Raw genomic sequence first — 25,215 nt, forward strand, 5'->3', positions numbered from 1 at the left:
AGGAACACCACGTCATCGGCGAATGCACCACAATAAAAGGTCACGTCCCTCAAGGAGATACCAGTTAATCGCTGCCGTAGACCATGTAAAGCTGGTTCAAGCGTTGCAGCAAATAATATACCCGACAGGGGCACCGTTGTCGCACTGACCGTCCAACAGCAATGTGACCAGACTGATAACCGTTGACCATCATGCGGGAGCGCGCTCCGTGGACCAGTCGAAGGACCACCTGTGCAGACTCCGGAGAGAGGCCCATGTGTAGCAAAACTGAGCGCAAGAAGCCGTGGTCGACGCGGTCGAATGCGTGGTCAAAATCTACGGTGACGAGGGCGCCTCGTATTTTGCAGGCCGCCGTTAAAGCAATTACGTCGCGGTATGCTCCTAACGCCGTATGAATGTTGCTGACACCACCTAAACATGTCTGATCGGTGTGGATGGCTTTCCCGATAGCGGTGTGGAGACGCGCGCTGAGGATACGGGCGAAGATCTTGTAGTCGTTGTTGAGGAGTGTGAGTGGGCGAAAATCCTGCCACCTACAACCACCATTCAGTTTCGGTACTGGGATCAAGATGCCTTCTGTGAATTCTGTGGGGACAGTGAAATCAGGGCGGATCAGGTCTTGAAACATTTGGAGCAACTTGTCACCCATAAGGTGGTAAAAAGTGCGGTAGAATTCCAGGGGTAAACCGTCCGGTCCAGGCGACTAGTTCGGTGCTCCACGTGCCAAGGGCGATGTCAGCTCGTCGAGCGTAACGGGCAACAGCAGACTATCATCGGGTGCCACGTCCCGAGGGGCGAAAAAATCGTGCAACAGCTCGTCATAATCACGTACATTTCGCGGATCTTCCATGTACAAGGTCCCATAGTGTCTGGCGAACGTGTGCGCGATGTCCGTTTGTTTCACTGCACGGCCGCCGTCCTCCGTGTTTACCGCCGTAATGAGCTGACGTTTGCGGTGGCGCCTCTCGCGCACGATGTGATACACTGACGCTGTTTCGTTGGGGATACAGTCTTGCACTCGCGCACGGATGCGGACACCTTCTAGCTGCTCTGTCCTGATGCTATTCAGACGAGCTTTGATGCGTTGTACGGACATCTGACGTTCGGGAGACGGCGGTTGCGTCGCCAGTTCACGTAACGCTGTATAGTAAAATTCCGATGTTACCCTTTGCCAGTTCGATCTGTCACGCCCGTAGGCCATCAAGGTCTTTCGGAGTGCAGGTGTTGACACATCCCAGCCACCACAGCAACGTGGAAGCATACATGGGCAGGCGCCCGATACATCGACGCCACGTGTCAGTGACTGCTCGCCGACACGCTTCCTCGCGAAGGAGGGAGACGTTCAGCGTCCACGGGCCCCTGCTGCTTGTGAGTTGTCGGGGCAAGGTGACAGTGCAGATGTACGCGAGATGGTCCGTGAAGGCCGTCGGCCAGAGTTCTGCATCACGGGTTGCTGTGCGGAGGGCACGCGAGACGTATATCCGGTCCAGACGACTGGCAGAATGGCTGGTAGTGCGTATATCCACTCTGGGTCCCATGATGTAAGAGCCATGTGTCGTGGAGCGCGAGGTCACGTATCATTGCTTGTAGAGCCGGGCATGGGACGCAATGCGGTATCTGGTTCTCGGGCCGCAGAACACTGTTAAAATCGCCGCCCACTATGTAATGGTCCATATTTCCTTGCAAAAATGGGGCTACCTCCGCAGAATAGAAGACATGTCTGTCACCACGGTGCGAATTACCGGAGGGAGCGTAGACGTTAATGAGGCGGACTGCGCCAAGTGTGAGTGCGATGCCTCGCCCGTTCGGCAAGTACGTCGCGTCCGTCGCATCTATGCTATCTCGGAGAAGGATGGCCGTTCCTCTTGCGCCATCACCTACGGATAGGCTGTACGTGGTGTAGCCATATAGGTCTAAACGCAGCTCGGGACGGACCTCCTGGAGAAGGGCAATGTCCAAATCTGCCGCTCTGATCATGTCGTGTAACATGCGGGTCTTGACAGTGGAGTGGACACCATTTACATTGACTGTTCCCACACGGTATGACTGAGACATATCAAGTGGCGGAGGCAGTGTGCCGGTGCAAGCCCACAGTGATCCCACACGCCACAAAGCCATCCACCTGCACGCTGTGCATTACTGTGCCGTATGAGTCCCTGACTGGCAGAGCCCTCCGGGCTCAATGTCAGCCATGGGCTCTGGTGGAGATATCGATGTTTGCTGTGCATCATCTGCCTCCATATCGTCTGCCCAATCACCAAGAGACGATTGTGATGTCATTAGGGGCTGGTCGCTTTCACAGGAGTCCACATTTTGGGAGTCGACGCAATGCGCCTCGTTTTCTGGGCCACCAGATTTAGGAGAGTGTTCCTTGTCTTCAGGCACCTTCTGGTGAATGATGCCTCTGGAGTCCGTTGCAATTGTGGGCGAGTCAATGAAGTCGATGTCTTCCGCCGGCTTCACATCCCTGTCCTGTTCTTCAGCTGACAATCGCCTCTTCTTGCGTCGCTTGGGTGATTTTTGCTTTCGGGTCCGAGATTCGACATCGACTGGAGGGCGGGGCTCGACACAGTCTCGGTCGCTAGGAACCCCTGTGTCTGATCCCGACAGTGATGATGGCTGGGTGTCCACGACGCTGCGGTGGGCAGAGGCTGTAGGAACCTCTGCACCGTTGGGCTGCGGCGTCGTCGACGGCGCTGACTCTCCAACGGAGCTGGCAGCGGCTTGGGGATGTAGCAGGTTTTGATCATCCATCACATCATGTCGTGCCGCCTCCACATATGTTAGCGGGAGAGAGGTCATAGTGGATCGTTGGGGAAGTTCATTGCGGGGCACCTGAACGAGGCGGCGCTGCAGACACTCAGTTCTAACATGGCCCTCCTGGCCGCAGCCCGAGCAGGTCCTCGGTTGTCCATCATACATAACAATTGCGCGGCAGCCACCAACGAAAACATGTGATGGAACGTGCTTCTTAAGTTCTATGCGCACTTGTCGTACCCCGTTAAGGACAAGGTACGTTTCGAATGTGTTCCGTTTCTCCTCTGTGTGGCTCAGAACTGTGTCGTATGGCCGCAGCACATCAACGACTAGGTTGGCAGGAACTTCGAACGGTAGTTCAAAGATGCGCACAGTACGCACCCCCAGACCAGCATGCTCAACTTCTACCACGATCACATTACAGTCCGCATGACAGAAGCGAAAGCCGTTTGCAGATCGTTGGAGTAATCTGTCGCAGGCCGCTTCGTCAATCAGTTTGAGGTACACTGTGCTGGTTACAATAGACAGATGAATTCCTATCAGTTCTTGTGTTTCAATGTGCATGATGTCTCGTAGAAACCATTCAATTTCATAGGCCTTCGGTCTCGTGTACGATGCGCTGAACGTTAGTTTGATTGTAGCTTTTCGATATGAGAACGCCATGTCGGGTGGGAACAGGTACTATACGGCAATACAACGACGCGACCGCGCGCTAGCGGGTAAACAACAACACCTGCGGAGCACTGCCCGGCGCGCCGAGCCCGTCCGCACGGTAACACGGCTGAAAGCCGACGCCCCGAGACCACTGGTGCAGGCCTGGTAACAACACTAAAAATGAACAACACTAATTAACTCTGGTGGCCATTCTGTCACACACAAATGCAACTCTGTGACCTCTATACCTGCTGATAGTGTGTATGGTAGGAAGTTACTGTGATATCTAACCATGTCTTCTGGGTTATTGGCTTTTTTCAGGCAGTATATTTCTCCAGTGGTTTTTTAAACAATGCTGTCATCTGGTTGTGGATTGCAACATTGATTTCTGCAATCAATTTTATATTGTTCAAACTTCCACTTGGTGAGCAAGTGGAAGTATGAACAATATAAAATGATCTAGTTCTTGTGCTCCTCCACACAGCTTTTGATCTGTTTGAAACATAGATACTACTTTTCCACTTAATATTCTGCTGTATTCCCACTTTCGTTAGCAGTGGCCCACGCAAATTAAAAGGTTTTGTAACAATTTAATAATATTTGTAGATTTACAAAGAGAATTTGTTTCCCTTGCTAATAACAACTACTACCTTAATTTTGTCAGCTCAGATTAATAAAACACTAAGAGCAGTCCCCATTTAATGTGTCTATCCCACACAACCACTCCCTTACTCCTTGGAAGTAAAGTACCTGCTGCTTTGATACCAGATGTCCTACATAGAGCAGGTCAGAGACATTCTATCAGACTTGACTAAGCTTACAGTGGCTGAGAGGCGATATGTAGTGATGGCTTATCGGTGTATCTTTCCCAACAACAAATTAACATGCTGTCAGTAACTGGTAGAGGTTTCTGAAAAATCTTTTCATATTTTGATTCCGCCACGGTCATTAACTACCAATATATTTAAACAACACTATTTTATTCATTACAGCACTACTTTGTATTATGTTCTAGTTATCACAGAAGACTCGCATTGCATTTGGGAGAACGATAGCTCTAATCCTTGTCTGGCCATGCAGATTTAAGCTTGTCACGATTTCCCTAAATTGATACAGGCAAATGCTAGGATGTTTCCTTCAATTTTCATGACCGGTTTATTCCCCATTCTTCACACAGCCCTAGCTTTTGCTCTGTCTCTAATTATATCTGACCGAAGTACACTTACCTCGAGACTTGAGTCTAAACTTTATCTTCGCTAGGGATAGAAGCCAAAGCTTAGAATTAAAATTAGTGCTAAGGTCGGGACTTGAATCCCTCGTCTCCTGCTTACTATGCAGATGTGTATCCAGTACGCCACCCTGGCTTTGTGGCTGACATATCTACATGGACTAATGTAGCCCTCCACCTCCATGAGGTGTGAATTGAAATTTATGCTATGGAGGGCATTGGTTTACAGTAGTTCATGAGCTGTGTCAGCCCCAATGCCAGGGTGATGTATTGGATACTCTTCTACCTAGTAACCAGGAAACCTGGGTTCAAGTTCTGACTTTGTCACAAATATTAATTCATTGCATCAGTTTCTATCCTTGTATAGTGGTATCAATGTAAATGAGACGTTAGGCCCTAACATTCATTCCTTCCTTACGCCAGCAGAATTTTGATGACTGAAAACATACCGTCATTTTCTTTCATTCGACATTTTTTCATACTTTTGAGGGAAAATAACGCAAGAAATGTAGATGTAAAAAGGAAAATGCAAATTAAGAATGCATCATTAAAACAGACAATGGAAAACCAGCTGTAGGTGTTCAAAGCTCAATACGCATCAACCTGGGTTGGATTAAAAGAAATTTTGTTCGATTTAATGCTTTAAGCGAATAAATATTCTTAGAGCAAACCTCTTTTTCTGTAATCAGTGTCTTTAGTCTCCTGCGTATCCCTGTAGACACCAACATTTCATCATATTGCTATGTTCGAATCCTCATACATAACCTCTTTTCTTTTAGATGATAATGAATAAATGCTTCTGTTTCAATAAACTGATTTTCCTTACAGAATAGTTCCAAAAGAAACCTAGGAGTACTTTCTATAGTAGCAGAATTGTAATTATTATCTTTCATGGCGCGTTAAAAACCCATGTAGACGCATGATTTATCAGTTTAAGGCACTTTCTGTAGTTTCAATGACCATTATAATACGCGCAAACAGTCAGTGGTGTAAGAGGCACAGCTGGGTAAGAGTATCATTGTGTACTGACCTGCAGACAGCGGCGACATCAAATGGAAGGACGCACAAATGGCACCAGCACTCTCCCCAAAAAGCGTGACCAGCTGAGGGTCGCCGCCAAAGCTGGCGATGTTCCTCTGCACCCAGGTCAGCGCCAGCTGCTGGTCCTTGTTGCCTGCATTACCAGGAACCACTTCATCACCCGTACTCAGGAACCCTGTGAAACACACAACTTTATGGCGTGTCTTCTACTTGAAACTCTTGACAGGCTGTAGTAGCTCACGTGCGCACTACATGGTAGTCGGGCGAACACGAGCACAGCTGGGCAGGGGTGAACAGACAGCTGACATGCCGTCACTCCTGTCGCAGAGGCTGTAACATATGCGATTCTACAACACTGGTCGAGCACGTGCGGGCAGGGGTGGCCAAGCAGCTGGTGTATAGGCAGAATGCATGCAACAGAGCTATTTAGCAGATAGCCTACTTCGCCTGTGATTAATGAGAGGGGCAGGCAGGGCGCCACTGTCCCATGAGGTAGCATTGTAACAACCTGCACATATTGTCCACTTCAGAGATTGTAGTTCCTGGTTCTTACTCGGTAAAACATTACGATGTCTTCAAGAAACAAGGAAATGACACATGTGAACCATAAATTGTCTCTCCTTTCTTCATCGTCCCCTTTCTACTGTAGCGATGCTAACAAAATTATTTTTGACTTTAACAAAATTTGTATTTCCTCGGTATTCACCATCGCAATACCGAGGAAGAGGGGTGGGTACTTTACCTTCACCATCTGAAAATAGTGTAACATTATCAGTTACTTTATATTTTAAAATTCTGAAGAATATTTATTGTGAAACTTCCTGGCAGATTAAAACTGTGTGCCCGACCGAGACTCGAACTCGGGACCTATCAGCGCACACTCCGCTGCAGAGTGAAAATCTCATTCTGGAAACGTCCCCCAGGCTGTGGCTAAGCCATGTCTCCGCAATATCCTTTCTTTCAGGAGTGCTAGTTCTGCAAGTTTCGCAGGAGAGCTTCTGTAAAGTTTGGAAGGTAGGAGACGAGGTACTGGCAGAAGTAAAGCTGTGAGTACCGGGCGTGAGTCGTGCTTCGGTAGCTCAGATGGTAGAGCACTTGCCCGCGAAAGGCACAGGTCCCGAGTTCGAGTCTCGGTCAGGCACACAGTTTTAATCTGCCAGGAAGTTTCATATCTGCGCACACTCCGCTGCAGAGTGAAAATCTCATTCTGGAAACGTCCCCCAGGCTGTGGCCAAGCCATGTCTCCGCAATATCCTTTCTTTCAGGAGTGCTAGTTCTGCAAGTTTCGCAGGAGAGCTTCTGTAAAGTTTGGAAGGTAGGAGACGAGGTACTGGCAGAAGTAAAGCTGTGAGTACCGGGCGTGAGTCGTGCTTCGGTAGCTCAGATGGTAGAGCACTTGCCCGCGATAGGCAAAGGTCCCGAGTTCGAGTCTCGGTCGGGCACACAGTTTTAATCTGCCAGGAAGTTTCATATCAGCGCACACTCCGCTGCAGAGTGAAAATCTCATTCTGGAATATTTATTGTTTCTAATGAGTTATTCTACCAAACTGGACAACTGTTTAAATATTTCTGTTAAACTTAAAACAAAAATTCAAGTTTCCCTAGTAGATTGCCAATGAATGTCATATTCAGTATTTTCAGGTTCACAACACTGGTTATGCATCAATGTGTCTTTAAAAAGTATGTTGCAATTAAACAACAATTGACGAGATGTGATTTTTTATAACTTTTTATGGTGGGCATTAAAATGCCCCGCCAAATTCCTGGTACTACACGTTACAGAGAGTGTGTTGATATTGCTAAGACTATGTTAAAAGATATTTTCAGGTTCTGGACACTAACTACATGTGTTGTTGATATAAGTAAACAACAATTAATCAATTTTAACTTTTATTCTTCTTTAATTTTTTTAGGGTGGTCATGAAATATCCCCTCCCCCCCAATCTGGCAATGAGTGTTATGGAAAAGGCATTATTTTTGCTAGGGTTGAAACAAAACCAAATTATCGAAAGTGGAGGAGTGCAGGATGTATCTTTCAGACTGGCAGAAAATTCCTAAACATGTGATTAATTTCTCACGGTTGGGGTTCACAGTCAAGTAGAATTTCTTTGTCGTCTCTGCCAGAATTAGAATGTCATCGACAGACCTCAATTTTTTTTATTTTTTTCCCAGAATTTTGTTTCCTTTCCAAATTTTCTGCTAAATTTCCATTACTGCTTGATCTTTTCACAAACTGAGCAACATGAAGGACAGGCTACAACACTCATTCTCTTCTCATTCATTGCCTTATTTCATTTCCTTCGGGTTTTATGACATCCATACAAGTTAGGGGTAACTTTTCACTTCCCGTATTTTATTTCCGGTAACTTCAAGGTTCCAATGAGTGTGTTTCAGTCAAGACTGCGAAACCATTTTTATAAATCTGTGAATCCCATAAATGTGGGTTTCCGTTCCTACAAACTATTTTACTAAGATATGCCATAAGGTCAATATGGACATTAGTAATCATTTCCGGAATAGAACCTGAACCTGCCGCAGTCTAAAATAGCGTGCACACACACTGAAAAGAAAATGCTTTTACTTAAAAGCAAAAGCATAATTTTTTGCGTTTAAGACAGTTTTACAATAATGGTATTGGTGGTGGTGATGGATTTAGGGGAGGGGACCAAACAGCAGTATCATCCGTCCCATCGGATTAGGGAAAGAAGTCGGCCGTGCCCTTTCACATGAACCACCCCAGGTTTCACCTAAAGCGATTTAGGAAAATTACTGGATGGCTGGGCGCGGGTTTGAACCGTCGTCCTCCTGAAAACGAGTCCAGTGTCCTAATCACTGCGCCGCCTCGATCGGTTAAGCCAGTTTGAAAAAATAGCAAGTTGGATAGGAAAATGAACAAACAGAACAGTAAATGAGGCCACCAGCACTTCTACTAAACTAAAGAGGGTTTTGAAAACGAAGATTGCGGAGTTTCTGAAACCTACCACGTATTTTTATGTGGACAGATAGAAGTGGTCTTTTAATGCGAGAGCTATTAAAAAACGGAGAAGTTCTCAACGATTAAAAGAGAGAAGCGCGTTGCAGATTTGTGTCACTCAGGACTGCATTGTGGAACCGGCCGAAGTGGCCGTGCGGTTAAAGGCGCTGCACTCTGGAACCGCAAGACCGCTACGGTCGCAGGTTCGAATCCTGCCTCGGGCATGGATGTTTGTGATGTCCTTAGGTTAGTTAGGTTTGACTAGTTCTAAGTTCTAGGGGACTAATGACCTCAGCAGTTGAGTCCCATAGTGCTCAGAGCCATTTGAACCATTTTTTTTTTTTTTTGCATTGTGGAACAGTGTGGTTTCCAGCGGGATACTTGAGATATCTTTCTTACCAAGACTCTATCTGTCAGGAAACGGCGGTCGACGGAGAGTTATCTACAAAAATATATTTAGTTTGCTGTATTTCTTAGACTTCTTTAAGTGGCATTATTGCGAGAAAACTTCCTTTGACCCTAGTTGTCTTATTACAGGCGGTTAATAAGAATAAAATGAGACTTTATTAGGACGATTTGTCCCGTAGCTGAGCTCTTGAAGAGAAAAAGTTTCAGTAACTGACGTCAGTTACTACGAAACGCATAGACGGGTGCTTTAGCAGAGCGGTAATCGGACCTGACTGCCATGCAGTGGGCCCAGGTTTGATTCCCGGCGACGTCAAAGATTTTATTCGCTCGGGGACTGCATGCGGTGTTGCCCTCATCATCATTTCATCATCATCGACACGCAAGTTGCCTGATGTGGCATGAGCTAAAAAGACTTGGAACTCGGCAGCCGAACTTCCCAGGTGGGGACTCCCAGCCAGCAATACTATACGATCACTTCTTCTCACTAAACACACACGGTATGAAATAATTAAAACTACCAGATTTGTTTGATTATTGTTGTTCACTGTTTGCAGACAGCGCAAATACTAACTAATTCGCTCTGTCGGAAGGTCTTCATGATCATTCATTTTTAGAGTCTCTTTAGCTGTGTTCCTTTAGAGTCCTGAAATCATTTGCGTACCTCTTTTGCACCACTTCATTATCATGAGCCTATTAACTTCGCCCTAAAGAGCACAATAGCTAGAAAAACAGCTGCACTGCCTAAATAAGTGTCCGGACACCTATAAGTGTGCCCATCATTCGCCTTTAGGACAGGCTGAACTCTGCTGGGGACAATTTGAACGAGTTATCTGAACGAAGGCGGAGGCATTGTAGCCCAATTTTCCTCAAGAACCGAAATCAAGGAAGGACGTGATGTTGGACGATGGGATTTAGAGCGAAGTCGGTGTTCTAAATCCGCCTAAAAGTGTCCGATTGTTTGAAGTCGGGACGCTAGACAGGCGAGTCCATTTCAGAAATGCGGTTGTTTGCATATCGTTGTGTCACAGACGCTGCTTTAACACAGGATGCATTGACATGCTGACACAATCAGCGTTTCCGAACTGTGCCTCTACTGTACTCATTACACTAAAAAAATTAAACTCCGTCCGAACAGACCATGAAGGCCCAACGGTGCCGACCGGTCGTCGTGTTATCCGCAGCCCACAGGCGGCACTGGATCCGGATAAGGAGGAGCATGTGGTCAGCACACCACTCTTTCAGCAGTATATCAGTTTACGGGACTGGAGTAACTATTTAGCTCCTGAGTTTGCCTCACAAAGGCTGAGGGCATCCCGCTTGCTAACAGCGCTAGACAGACCGGATGGTCAACCGACCAAGTGGTAGCCCAGCCCAACAATGCTTAACTTCGGTGATCTGACGGGAGCGGGTATTATCACTGCAGCGAGGCCGTTGGCCCTGTACGTAGTATACAGTGTTGCAAAATGTTTTCGTATCCTTCCAGATATAGCGCTTTCTTAAGCACAATGAGAAACCACATCCCAATCACGAAAAACGCTCCCGTAATATCACCTCCTCCATACTTCCCTGTTGGCACTACACGTGTTAGATGAGTTCTCCAGGCATTCGTCCAACCGAAACCCTTCAATGGGTTTGCCACAGGGTGTAGCGTGATTTATCACTAGAATTCACTCGTTTCCTGTTCTCCATTATCCAGTGAAGTCGCTCACTATATCACCCAAAGCGTCGGGCTGAACTTTTGGTTCGACTATCGCACTCTATTCATTGTAACTCCCTACGCATAGTGATTGTGTTGGGTAGACTGCTGATAGCACTTTAAGTTTTGTCGTCCGAAGAATGACGACGGAACTACAAATAAGGACACTCGTTGCCTGACACAGCAATGAATGTCTGACGTCGGTGTACACGCGCCCTCGAGAAGTTCCAATACGCCACAGCTACCGGAGGATTACTTACGTCACAGAACAACGCCACTCAGCCGACTCAGCAGTTATCTCTTACGACGACAGCTTCATCTTACAAGGCACCCCTTAAGTGCGAGGTCGCGAAAGTCCAATGATGTTTACGGCATTCGACGGCCTACTTCTTGCCTACCACGCAACTACAACATTCTCTGCTAATGGAAATAGGGGGCGCGCCTGGAGGTGTCCGATAGTGAGCGCAGCATGGGGCTACGATGCGTAGTAGAACTGCTTGGTCGACGTGTAACTAACAACCGTGCTACTGCTAGTGGTGTCGATAAAAAGCAGAGCAATGGCAACGAAAAACAAATCAAACATTGCATTGTATGTACAACAACAGCTGCCGAAGACGACATTTCATCAGACAGGACTTACTACAAAAATTAGTGTTTGCCCGTTTCAAGGACGTTCGATACAATTTGCAGGATGTGCGTGATAGTGCCCTACGATGTTATGCACGTCACGTTTCTCGCAACATACACTATGTGATCAAAAGTGTCTGGACACCTGGCTGAAAATGACTTACAAGTTCGTGGCGCGAATTCAGTATGGTGTTGGCCCACCCTTAGCCTTGATGACAGCTTCCACTCTCCGCAGGCATACGTTCAATCAGGCCCTAGAAGGTTTCTTGGGGAATGGCACCCCATTCTTCATCGAATGCTGCACTGAGGAGGTGTATCGATGTTGGTCGGTAAGGTCTGGCACCAAGTCGGCGTTCCAAAACATCCCAAAGGTGTTCTATATGATTCAGGTCAGGACTTTTTGCAGGTCAGTCCATTACAGGGATGTTATCGTCGTGTAACCACTCCGGCACAGGCCGTACATTATGAACAGGTGCTCGATCGTGTTGAAAGATGCAATTGCCATCCCCGAATTGCTCTTCAACAGTGGGAAGCAACAAGGTGCTTAAAACAACAATGAAGGCCTGTGCTATGATAGTGCCACGCAAAACAACAAGGGGTGCAAGCCCCCTCCATGAAAAACAGGGCCATGCCATAACACCACTGCCTCCGAATTTTACTGCTGGCACTACACACGCTGGCAGATGACGTTCACCAGGCATTCACCATACCCACACCCTGCCATAGGATCGCCAATTGTGTACCTTGATTCGTCACTCCACACAACGTTTTTCCACTGTTCAATCGCCCAATGTTTACGCTCCTCACACCAAGCGATACGTCGTTCCGCATTTACCGGCGTGATGTGTGGCTTATGAGCAGCCGCTTGACCGTGAAATCTAAGTTTTCTCAACTCCTGCCTAACTGTCATAGTACTTGCAGTGGATCCTGATGCAGTTTGGAATTCCTGTGTGATGGTATGGATAGACGTCTGCCTCTTCAACTATCGGCGGTCCCTGTCAGTCAACAGACGAGGTCGGCCTGTACGCTTCTGTGCTGTACGTGTCCCTTCACGTTTCCACTTCACTAGCACATCGTAAACAATGGACCTAGGGATGTTTAGGATTGTGGAGATCTCGCGTACAGACGTATGACACAAGTGACACCCAATCATCTGATCACGTTCGAAGTTCGTGAGTTCCGCGGAGCTCTCCATTCTGCCCTCTCACGATGTCTAATGACTACTGAGGTCGCTGATATGGAATACCTGGCAGTAGGTGGCAGCAAAATGCACCTAATATGAAAAACGCAAGTTTTAGGGAGTGTCCGGTTACTTTTGATCACATAGTGTAGATAACAGTGACTTAAAGGGAAGCAGTGGGTGGTTGCACAACTTCGAACAGTGTTGCATAATTGGAAGACGTAAGATAACGAAATGTTTAAACAAAGCATCAACTTGACGATGCACAGCAAACTTCGGAATTGGCCCAAAAATTTGTAGACGAGCTAAAGAAACTGATGCCATCGTTCAGTTTGTTTTCCACACTGACCAATCTGGATCTGAGGAGGAAATGCATATGAACGGAACCATTGAAAGTAGAGGTATCAAGAGAGTTGTATCAGGATCAAATAACATTAATGCCTCAATGTGTTCGTATACAATTATGCCTACTGTTAATCTGGATTGTAAATTGGCTGTAAAGCGATTTATTGTGCTGCGAGAAGCTGGAGGTGCTTTTTGTCCTGCGTTCCTTGCTCGTGTGTGTGAACTTGCAAGGGCATTATGGAATGTCTACGTCGCAGCAAGAAAGAGTAGAAAAGTGGGCGTAAGCTAACTACAACTATGTTACGAGCACTGCTTTTGGCGAATAGATGATCAAAACAAATTGCTTATGCATGATTACTGGTCTGTGTGTAAAAATCATACTCCCTAAAAGCACACTATCTCTCCTGAAAAGTGTGTTGACATTGCAACTCATACCACTTGGAACCACTGGACATATTCCAATTTTGATGTTTATTTTTTTCCGTGTCTATAATACATATCGCACTGTCTGCATCTACACCATATGCTGTGTTGTGCGACACAGCCAGGGCAAAAGCACCGCAGGCGCAAAGATGCGAGTTTGTCAGTGCCATAGAGACTCGCCAGTTGCGCGAGTTTCACCAGTGCAATGGGCAGCGCTGAGGTTGAAGATATCGAAATCACCTCGACCAATTGCTGGCCGAGTAGAATTCACCAATGACCGGACGACAATGGACAGAAATCTACTCGGAAAACAGAGGAGCAGCTCTCGCTCACTTGGTTGCAGCTCATCGTCCAGGGCTGACTTACACAGGGAGCGTCAACCCGTAGAAGTGAGCAAACTTGTTGTAAAATGCATTTGCCATGTACTGTGACTACCTATGATTATTTTCAGTTAGTCGTTGAGGGCCTTTTTTGTATGTTACATGCAGTGTTGCAGACTTAATAATTCAACTAGTCAAAAAAGATATGTGACTTCGTTCCTAATTTGTTGGCGTGTTGTAGAACAGTCGGTCTCCTGTTACCTGACCCTGGGGCATAGCTGTGTAATAGTGGTAGGGAGCAACTGTCTCAGCTGTGTACTGCATCAGAAGCCGTTTTATGAACTCACAAACTCGGCCTAATGTCACAGTGGTAACTCGACCTCCACTGCAGTAGCGGCGAGGCCTTTACAAAATTGCCAACAAGGGCTTACAAAACCCTAAAGGATAGCCAGTTTCACGTCAAGGTGCAGGAAAGACTCTTTGCCATTCTGCTGCATGCCATCACGTTTCCAGCAATTTTCACCACCTCCTCACACCTATACGACTCTATATTCATTCTGTAAGAGTGGATACCTAGCTGAACGACCTGCACGATTTTTAACTCTCAAGGAGATGGCCTTAGATCTTGATAGTGCGAACCTTTGTGATCACTATAGAGCGCCGTTTTTCATTTGGTGTTCGTGCTGGAAGTTAATGGTTTGTTTTGAACATTTCTTGAATGTCAGCAATGTCCATTTTGTGAAGTGTAATACATACGTCTCGTTGGAGGTTGACCTTGGCACCTCCTGGACATTCACTTTTCTGTCAACCTCCTGATGCACATGGTAAATGATTAGCAGCTAATATTTATTCCTGTCGTAATTGTTAGCACAACGCTTTCAAACAAGGCATACTAAAGAGTGAACTTGCGACCTCGCAGTTAAGCGATTCCAGCGAGTTGAATTACGGTACTGGCCACTTGCTACACCAAGAAGAAATGCAGATGATAAACGGGTATTCATTGGACAAATATATTATACTAGAACTGACATGTGATTACATTTTCACGTAATTTGGGTGCATAGATCCTGAGAAATCTGTACCCAGAACAACCACCGCTGGCCGTAATAACGGCCTTGATACGCCTGGGGCCAGCCTGAGTGGCCGAGCGGTTCTAGGCGCTATAGTCTGGAAACGCGCGACCGCTACGGTCGCAGGTTCGAATCCTGCCTCGGGCATGGATGTGTGTGATGTCCTTAGGTTAGTTAGGTTTAAGTAGTTCTAAGTTCTAGGGGACTGATGACCTCAGAAGTTAAGTCCCATAGTGTTCAGTGCCATTTGAACCATTTGATACGCCTGGGCATAGAGTCAAACAGAGCTTGGATGGCGTGTACAGGTACAGCTGCCCATGCAGCTTCAACACGATACCACACTTCCTCAAGAGTAGTGACTGGCGTATTGTGACGAGCCAGTTGCTCGGCCACCATTGACCAGTCGGTGAGAGATCTGGAGAATGTGCTGGCCAGGGCAGCAGTCGAACATTTTCTGCATCCAGAAAGGCTCGTACAGAACCTGCAACATGCGGTCGTGCATTATCCTGCCGAAATGTAGGGCTTCGCAGGGATCTAGTGAAGGGTAGAGCCACGCGTTGTAACACATCTGAAATGTAACGCCGACTGTTCAAGGTGCCGTCAATGCGAACAAGAGGTGACCGAGACGTGTAACCAATGGCACCCCATACCATCACGCCAGACGATACCCCAGTATGGCTATGGCGAATACACGCTTCCAATGTGCGTTCACCGCGATGTCGCCAAACACGGATGCGACCATCAAAAAAATGGTTCAAATGGCTCTGAGCACCATGGGACTTATCGTCTGTGGTCATCAGTTCCCTAGAACTTAGAACTACTTAAACCTAACTAACCTAAGGACATCACACACATCCATGCCCGAGGCAGGATTCGAACCTGCGTCCGTAGCAGTAGCGCGGTTCCGGACTGAGCGCCTTAACCGCGAGACCACCGCGGCCGGCGACCATCATGATGCTGTAAACAGAACCTGGATTCATCCGAAAAAATGACGTTTTGCCATTCGTGCACCCAGTTTCGCCGCTGAGTACACCATCGCAGGCGCTCCTGTCTGTGATCCAGCGTCAAGGGTAACCGCAGCCATGGTCTCCGAGCTGATAGTCCATGCTGCTGCAAACGTCGTCGAACTGTTCGTGCAGATGGTTGTTGTCTTGCAAACGTCCCCATCTGTTGACTCGGCGATCGAGACGTGGCTGCATGATCCGTTACAGCCATGTGGATAAGATACCTATCATTTCGACTGCTAGTGATACGAGGCCGTTGGGATCCAGCACGGCGTTCCGTATTACCCTCCTGAACCCATCGGTTCCATATTATGCTAAAAGTCATTGGATCTCGAACAACGCGAGGAGTAATGTCGCGATACGACAAACCGCAATCGCGATGGGCTACAATCCGACCTTTTGCGCGAGGCATCACAACAACGTTTCACAAGGCAACGTCGGTCAACTGCTGTTTGTGTATGAGAAATCGGTTGGAAACTTTCCTCATGTCAGCACGTTGTAGGTGTCACCACCGGCGCCAACCTTGTGTGAATGCTCTGAAAAGCTAATCATTTGCATATCAGAACATCTTCTTCCTGTCGGTTAAATTTCGCGTCTGTAGCACGTCATCTTCGTGGTGTAGCAATTTTAATGGTCAGTAGAGTAGAAGCCAGAACATTATATCATGTTTAGAGTCAAATAAACATTAAGATATGACTATAATTCTGATTTGTGTAAAAAATGGTGAGTTGTTGAATTCAACGACAGTAACATATACGAGTACACATACATTTTTTGTCGACATGGACTATTGCCAAGTTAAATATTATATATTTTTCAAAATTTGGTAAAGTAATCTAATATCTTGTGTGCGTTGTAGGTCCTGCTCGACCTCCTCCAGAAGTACATCTGGGCTCGATATGACACACTAAAGTGCCGCCACGGGTGTCACAAGCGTTTCATCGTCCGGCACTACACTTTATTGTGATTCCTCCCGTTGACTGCATGCGAATTTTGACAACCACTCTCTGCAGTGTTCGACAGTCCCTGTGTGCAAGTAAATGAGGTCTGTCTGGCCTTGTTTTAACTGTGGCTGCTTCTTCCCATTTACATTTCACAATCACGTCATCAACAGCGGACTTGGACAGCGTCTAAGGGTTGAAACGTCCTTCATGAATTTGTTACTCGGGAGAAACCCAATGATTAGTCGACGTCAGTGAGCTGATCTACCAGGTCTTCTATTATGGCTTCACAACTGGGAACAAAATACACCCAGCCTGCTTTTACACTGCCGGTCTCCCTCCTTTGAAATGCAACGGTCAATTCTGCATTAAATATGGGTTTATAGTTACTTTTGGCCAGATAGTGTAATGATACATTCTGTCACGATATGGTTGCGACTACATATGTGTGTCGTCAAGACTGAGAAAAGGCACTGAAAATGTGAGCTACCATCAGGACAACAGTGCATACCAAAAGCTCCGAGCCGGTAGTTTATGGTGACAAGTATGACACCGTAGGAGACGAGGAAGTCTGGCCCGTACTCGCGGTCCGAGCCCCCACCACGCACGAACCCCCCGCCGTGCACCCAGAACATGACGGGCAGCTTGGCGCCATCTTCTGGCACTCCCGGCACGTACACGTTCAGGTAGAGGCAGTCCTCTGAGCCGCTGCCGTCTTCTTGGACGCAGTCGCTGCCGTACTGGGTCGCGTTCCGCACTTCATCCCAGCCTGCTGCTGGCTGCGGGGCCTGAGACAAAGGGAACAAAAATCGTACCTTGATAAACTATTGTACTAGGTGATTTATGGAAACTGCGTTATAATCTGAGAGAGATTCTTTGAAATAGGACGAATTGTGAATATTTTGTGGAACTATACCACATGACAATCATTTCTTATACAGACATATCTTCGTTGTTTAAAATAAAATTATTTCATATCACAACACTATATTAAAATAAAATCATTATCATATTGTAGCTTTTTCTTCTAGAAACCGTAAAACAACAGATATCTTGAGATCAACGAAAGAACAACCAGTTTCACTACAGACTGTAGCAGTATACGAAATTAGGTGCCAGTATAACATGGGAGGCTGGTCGTGCAGTCAAAAGACGTTTAAAACAGCATCAACCACGTGTACGCCTCAATAACACAACAGCCTCAATAACACAACAGTCAGCCGTAAAGGAATGTAGTGAAATACGCAGTCAAGATACAGAGTTCCTTAATTTTCGCATTTCGGTTGTAAGGTGTCTGGTAAATCCAACACCTTCCATGAAATCCCTGACATGATAAGCAAATCCAGTAGTATGTCACATAGCTCCGAATAAATCGTGACATTAAATTAACCAAAGTAATACGAGTAACGAGTGAGCAAATGGAATACCACAGACTAACACGAGAATGCCTAAATGCATGTCATACCTTCCCACCGTGAGACAGACGCAATTCCGAGGGTAGAAACGAGAACAGAAGCCGAGAGCAGAGCTGTGTTACGCTGGAAGGCCCTACGAAAAGGGACGGACACCCACGTCGCCAGCTAACCGCTAGGACCGCACACCACCCGCAAGTTTTAGCGTGAGACTTTTTCGCGTCTCTGTTACGTTGCAAACTTTAAAAACATTGCCCCACCACGAAAAGTATAACGTTTCTCATTGGATAGACAGAATTTTTGTAGGCGGAGCTTAAGGTTAACATTAAGACCCTGATTGGTCAGATGAAAACACAGCCAGATAGTTTTTTTTAAACCAACTTCAGTAAATTGTAGTAAGGAGAAGTTAGGACAGAGTTGCTTTGGAGACGGCGAGGTGAGTGGAGCTGTGCTGCCCGCCGCCCCCTGACGAACACTGACAAGGTAATGAACGCACGCGATGCCGCATAACAGCACATAAAGCTTCACTCAGAACTGCAGAAGTCTCATCTGTTACACCCCCTTTTTGCGTAATACTAGTGTCGATCGTCAATTAAAGCTTATGGTGTTCACATTTACCACTTGAAGTAAAAATGTGAAACGCGATGATTTTTCTGTTATATAGTTATTGAGAAGCCACATCAGCCCCTGTAATTTATGACAAGTTAGATAAGTAATTAAAGATAATTGAGTGTCACTGTAGACCATTTTGATAGTTTTCTCTTTTGTGAAACTTAATTTAAACCTAGATTATAGATGTGATATGGCATAGGTCATCTTTCGATCCATTGTAGAACTTGGAAACCTATTCAGGGAATATTCGTTCAAATTTTTGTTGAACACAGTTGGTTTTTACCATCCTGTATTACGACATTTTCTTTTATCAATAGTGCAATTTATAAACAATGTTTTGTGAGTAGAATAAAATTTCCAATGGTAAACTTAACTACTTTTCCGACGTTATTTTACCAGCTATCCAAAAAAAGGAAAGCCTTGAACCCCTTCCACTAAATTTAGTTAGTATTAAGATTCTTTTACAGGGAGTGCAGTGGAGCTGACGCTGAAATAATTAAGTATTTGGTTATATCATCGGTAGCCTCACTGAACTCTTCTGAATTCTACATGTCATGTGTGGTCTGGCGTCTCCTTACCAGCAACAGGTTCCCAGGTTCAAACTAGTCAATTCTCTAAAAAACACGCTCAGAGCGTCATTGCGCGAAAGTGGTAGGGAGACACGATATAGAACAAACAGACACCACGCAGAATGGTAGAAAATGGGGACCCTGTCAGGATGGTAAAATACCATGATTGAAGGTCGACCACATGCCTAACTAGGTCAGAAAAATATCATGTTGAAAAATTTTCGTAGTAAAATATTTTTTTCTTAAAGTTATACATAATCGAAAACAGTAGCTGCAGCGATAGATAGTAATAAAGTATTCAATAGATAGACATTCTAGCAGAGACAATAGCATAATTAAGTTATGAATTTTAATATTGTTGTAATTAAGTTTTCTCTCCAACGCAAGCGCACAGGTGGCGGATACATCGTTGACAAGTTGATTCTGACCCAACAAGTAAGTGAATGGTTTGTCAAGTCGTGTGTGTAAAAAGTTTATGAAACGCGTGAGATCGTATGAGCGCATGTTGACTCGAAGTAGGGCGCGTGAATTGCTTTTAAAACAGAAAATAAGGGATTCGGAAAGATTAGCAGTGGCAGATCGAGACCTTGACCGAATCGAGGTAGAGACCCTGAATGACCTTTGGACAGAGAATAGAGGACAGTACAACAGACGATGCAGTATCGCGAGAAATAGGACAGATAACGCACCATAACGAGGATAATGTACGTCAAGGCATAGAAAACATAAGTCAGCATACGACAGAGGAGCAGGAAAGTAGAGAGACAGTCGATGAGGATTCTAACTTGCGTCTTGAATACGTAGAAGTCATAATACAAGTAATCAGAGCTGCCTCACCACAGAGTACAAGGAATGCGAGCAGAAACGCGTCACAGCACAGTTCAATGCAATTAGGACGTCGGAAGAAAACGCAATAGGACCCACCAATCTGGCAGAATTATTACAACAAATTACGGAAACCATGACAAGGCAAAATAAAAACATAGCGAACCAAATTAAAATTCAGAATGCAGAAACCACGAGACAAATACGTGAGATTAAAGAACAAAACAAAAACGTTCAGTTACACCTAAGTCATATTGAAGACGAGGCAAAAGAATCTCGAGAAGTGATAGGAAACTTAATAACAGGTCACAATCAATTGAGAACAGACATTGACAAGGTACAAGCGGACGTACAAACATTGTGTAATGACATTCAGAACGAGATCAAAACATTACGTAACAACACCCAGGGAGAAGTCAAGAAACTAGAGAAACAGATAAACGTAATTACTAGACAAGCAGCAGGTACAACGCGTAAAATTGTTGAAAACAGTGTGTTACACAAACGTATCACAAAAGCAGCGCTGAAAAGATATGATGACCGCATAGTCAAAATAGAAGCGCAAACGAAGCGACAATTTCAGAAATTGCGAACAGAGTTGTTGCAAACCATTGAAGAGCGTAGTGAACAGGATCGAACAAGCACAGAGTCTGCAACCACATCCGTATCTGTAACAGCACCGGAAAAACAAGCAATTAACGAAGATATTACGCATTTGCGATTCCAATCACGGGCGGAAAGTAACATACGTGAAATCAGACAGCCTGCACCGCGGGTACGCAGAAAGTTACAGTGGACAATATCCAATGGATCTACCACAACCGGAAAGAACGGCGGGAGAAATGATCAGAAACAAAAGTGGCGAAGAATCGCAAATTTCATATGGAACTATGACGAAGTACAACGATCATTTCCTCACAGTCAGAAAATTTCAACACTTTCGAGAAGGAAGCTCATTACATCCACGAACTTTTATTGATCAACTCCGAGAAGGATTATCAGAACACTGGACGCTAGCACACAAATTAGACTTTATATGGGCACACATGTCGCGAACAGTCGCAGACACCATGCAAAATATTGCAGCGACATGCTGATCGTACGAAGATTTCAGAGAGAAGTTTCTCTCACGATATTGGTCCAGCGAAGCACAGAACAGAGTGAAGTACGAATTATTGCAGAACCCATATTTTGAAAATTCAGGAGAGAAGAGTCCCGTGAAATTTTTCGAATTAATGGCAAAGAAAAATCAATGCTTAGATGTACCATACAGTGACGGAGAGTTGATTAAATTATGCGCGATGTAGCTACCATTGAAATACCAGCAATCATTAGTAGGTCGCGGAGGCAATGACGTCGAAGCATTTAAAGGTATTCTAAGGGAACTAGAGTTCGTATTTTCGGAAGATGACGCAAGAAAAAGACGAAGCGCAAGTGAAAACGAAAGCAAAAAGCAGTGGAATCCACAAGACACAGTACGAAGAAACAATAATTAGGAACCATGTGATTACTTTGCACCAAGAAACGACAATAGATTTCAACAAAGAAAATGGCAATAACTATAATTCACCCAGGAACGGCAACAACTATTACAGAGGGAATAACGACAACCGGAACGGGTACTGGAGAACCAATAGACCGACAAATTATCAACAAAGAAACCACTATCAACAAGCTGAACAAGAAAAGAGAATACAGATAGTAGAGGTGGAGGTAAGACCACCAAACCTCGATAAACGTTCGAATTGACAGCTAAGCGCCCATGCCAAAGAGAATGATGCACCGACCCAGGACAATTGCAGCACCTTGAAATATCTTATCACGAGAAGAGAAGAAGGAAGAAACAAATCGGCAGGGACCAGATGAAAACGAAGACAAGAAAATAACAATATCGTGTTGGGACGAAATTAATTGGGAGAATACTGACGAGGAAGATGAATTACCAGAGGCATGCACAACGAAAGTAGGAGGAACGGACGAAGTAATGAGTATTGCAGAGCTATTTGAGATGGAAACCAGGGAAAGCGAATTCAATGAGGACAGTGCGCAGTCGACAGAAGTTGAAAATAAGTTACGAGTGGGCACACAACCCAACGTATATAATGAAGGAAGTTATGAAGCGATAATTAGAGCATTTAGATGCGATTATGTGGAAGTAGCGACGAAGAAGGAGAAGATAGACGAGGATGAGGAAAAAGTAGAGGATGTTGAAGAAAGCGTAAATGAAGGAAGAAATAGAGAAGAGGAAATAAGAGAGAAGTAGCAGTCGAAGCTTATCCTACAGGAAGTTCGAATTCACAAGGGAAATTCCTAAAAAGACTCATGTATGATTCAGTGGAGGATTCGTTGATGCAAGAAGAAGAAGAACATAACCAACCCTTTCAAATTCAACAAATTGTGAAGGCCATGGTAAAGCGTATCCCAGTCAATATTGTAATTGATAGCGGAAGTGAACTGACTGCGATCTCAGAAAATTTATTCATGCCGTGTAATGCCAATGAGGAATTGCCAGTTCTGAAAACACGTAAGATTAAAGTAACAGGTCCTATTAGAAACAATGCTGCGGAAGTTACGAGACAAGCAAAGTTAACTCTTTCGTGCCAAGGTCAAAAGATCGAAGCCAACTTCGTGATTATACCTAAACTAACTGTAGATTTGATTAGAGGTGCAGATTTTTTAAATGAGAGACGAGCGATAATAGATATGGGGAAAGGTAGCGTAACATTCGGGAATGTCACACTTCTCTTTGAGCAAAAGCTAAAATTAGAATAAATACCAGTTATAAACAAACAATTAAGAATGACGCGAGATAAAGAGGATGAAGAATTAGAATGGTATGCACAAAAGGGCGAATCGCCTCAACTCAATTTAGAAGTCCATAAAGTAATCGACGAAAAATTGCAAGAAGTTCAAGGTATTTCGGAACACAGTAAAAGAGAATTAGAGGGTATTTTACGAGATAAAGCAGAGGTATTTTTACCTAAGACTGGCAGTATTAAACACTTTCAGTATAAGTTTGAAGTAAAACAGCACAAACCATTTAGAGTGCCACCCTATACAATCACATTAAGCTACAGGAATAAAGTATTCCCGGAGATATCTAAAATGTTAGATGACAATATTATTGAACCAGCTACCTCCACATATAACAGCCCGCTCCATATTGTACAAAAACGAGATGAGAACATCAGGTTAGTGCTTGATTCCAGACAGATCAAAAAAATCATAATCACTGAGACAGATCGCCAGAAAAATTAGAGGAATTGATACAAAACTTCCACGGTGCTAAGATATTTTCATCAATTGATTTACGGAGTAGTTTCTGGCAAATAGAATTGGCCCCAGATTGTAGAAAATTTACAGCATTTATCGTATTCGGTGGATGTTACCAGTTTAAACGATTGCCATTTGGTTTAAACATATCATCAGCACCGTTTATTAGGGGATTTAATACTATACTCAGTCCTGAAATTTTACAAAAAATTACTTGTTATGTTGATGATGTGATTATAGCAGAACCCTCTTGGGAACATCACAACGACACATTAAATCAGTTTTTACAGATCATGAAAGAGCATGGGTTCACAGTAAATATAACAAAATCCAAATTTGGAAGGCGAGAGGTCAAATTTCTAGGACACATAATTTCCGAGAAAGGGGTAATGCCCGACCCAGAAAAACTAACGGCAATCAAATAATTCTGCACTCCATATAATAAGAAAACTCTCAGAGGATTTCTAGGTCTCACCGGATTCTATAAAAATTTTATTTGGATCGACTCTCTCGCAACACCACGCCTATGTGCATTGACTGGAAAAAACACGCCATGGGTATGGGATCAACAAGCCAATGAAGAATTTTTAAATGTGAAAAACGCACTAATACCATAACCGATTTTAGCTCATCCTGATCTAACACAAAATTTTTGTATGGCCACTGATAGCGCGAAAACAGGTTTAGGAGTCGTTTTATTCCAAGAATACGAACAGGCAGGGCTAAGATCATATAGAGCAATTGCATTTGCCAGTCGGGTACTCACAAAAAGCGAGAAAAACTATTCAGTCACAGAGCTGGAAGCACTGGCCATTGTATGGGGCTTCCAACGTTTACGATACTTCCTATTCGGAAGAAAAACAAAAGTGTACACTGACCACAAAGCATTAGAATTTCTGTTATCCGCCAAACTAACTCATGGGAGGTTAGCCAGATGGATGTTAATACTACAAGAATTTGACTTCACTATTACACACATACCAGGACCAGCGAATGTATTAGCAGATGCTTTATCACGATGTCCACAGGGTGCATCCAATAACATAGGTTTGCAAGCAGCAGAAGACCAGTTTACAACGTATTATATGAAACAAGTACCTTTCGAAAACTACATTACGACAGCATTGAAAAACATAGGCAAAGAACAGGACAAAGATCCCGAAATACTAGGAATCAAACACAAGTGGAGAAGTAAGGATTTTCCAGACATTCGAGAGCACTATCTCGTAAAAAACAACGTTTTATTTTTTAGACGAAATGTTGCAACGAATGAATGGTTAATTTATATCCCAGATGAACTAATTAATAAGTACATATAGTATACAGATTTAAGTAATGGCCACTTTGGACCAAAGAAATGCTTTTTAGAAATAAAACAAACAAGCCATTTTCCTAATATGGAAAGACGAATTAGAACAGTATTAGTCAAATCCAAAAAATGTATGAGGGCTAAACACAACACTTTCCAAACCAAACCACCTACGTTTCCAATAATCCCTAAAATATTAAAACAAATAGCTGCAACAGATTTGATGGGGACCCTCCCACGCACAAAAAATGGACTATTTTCATATTTGTCGTTTTGGAACTTACTTCTAAATATGTTACCTTGACACCATTAAACCAGGCAACAGGTCTTAATATAAGTAAAGCATTTAGACAAGATTTTCTCAGACAAGTAGGTCGAGTGGAACGAATAATTTCGGATAATCCAACACCCTCCATGAAATCCCTGACATGATAACCAAATCCAGTAGTATGTCACATAGCTCCGAATAAATCGTGACATTAAATTAACCAAAGTAATACGAGTAGCGAGTGAGCAAATGGAATACCACAGACTAACACAAGAATGC

At 44.6% G+C, this 25,215-nt stretch overlaps 1 protein-coding gene and 1 non-coding gene across 2 annotated transcripts in view; one reads left to right on the forward strand and one right to left on the reverse strand.

The window, feature by feature from the left end:
* Nucleotides 1-25,215, reverse strand: part of LOC124606874 (juvenile hormone esterase-like) — a 122,870-nt gene that overhangs the window by 65,677 nt on the left and 31,978 nt on the right. Inside the window, exons 3-4 of the mRNA XM_047138966.1 lie at nt 17,180-17,456; nt 5,670-5,855 (exon numbers count right to left, since the gene is read on the reverse strand). Coding sequence (XP_046994922.1) covers nt 5,670-5,855; nt 17,180-17,456 — 463 coding nt within the window. The remainder of the gene's footprint in view (nt 1-5,669; nt 5,856-17,179; nt 17,457-25,215) is intronic.
* Trnas-gga lies at nt 14,787-14,870 on the forward strand. Its single transcript is given in 2 exon segments — nt 14,787-14,826; nt 14,836-14,870. It is a non-coding gene; the product is annotated as a tRNA-Ser (tRNA).

This window comes from Schistocerca americana, chromosome 3, assembly GCF_021461395.2.
Source record: "Schistocerca americana isolate TAMUIC-IGC-003095 chromosome 3, iqSchAmer2.1, whole genome shotgun sequence".
Lineage (NCBI taxonomy): Eukaryota > Metazoa > Arthropoda > Insecta > Orthoptera > Acrididae > Schistocerca > Schistocerca americana.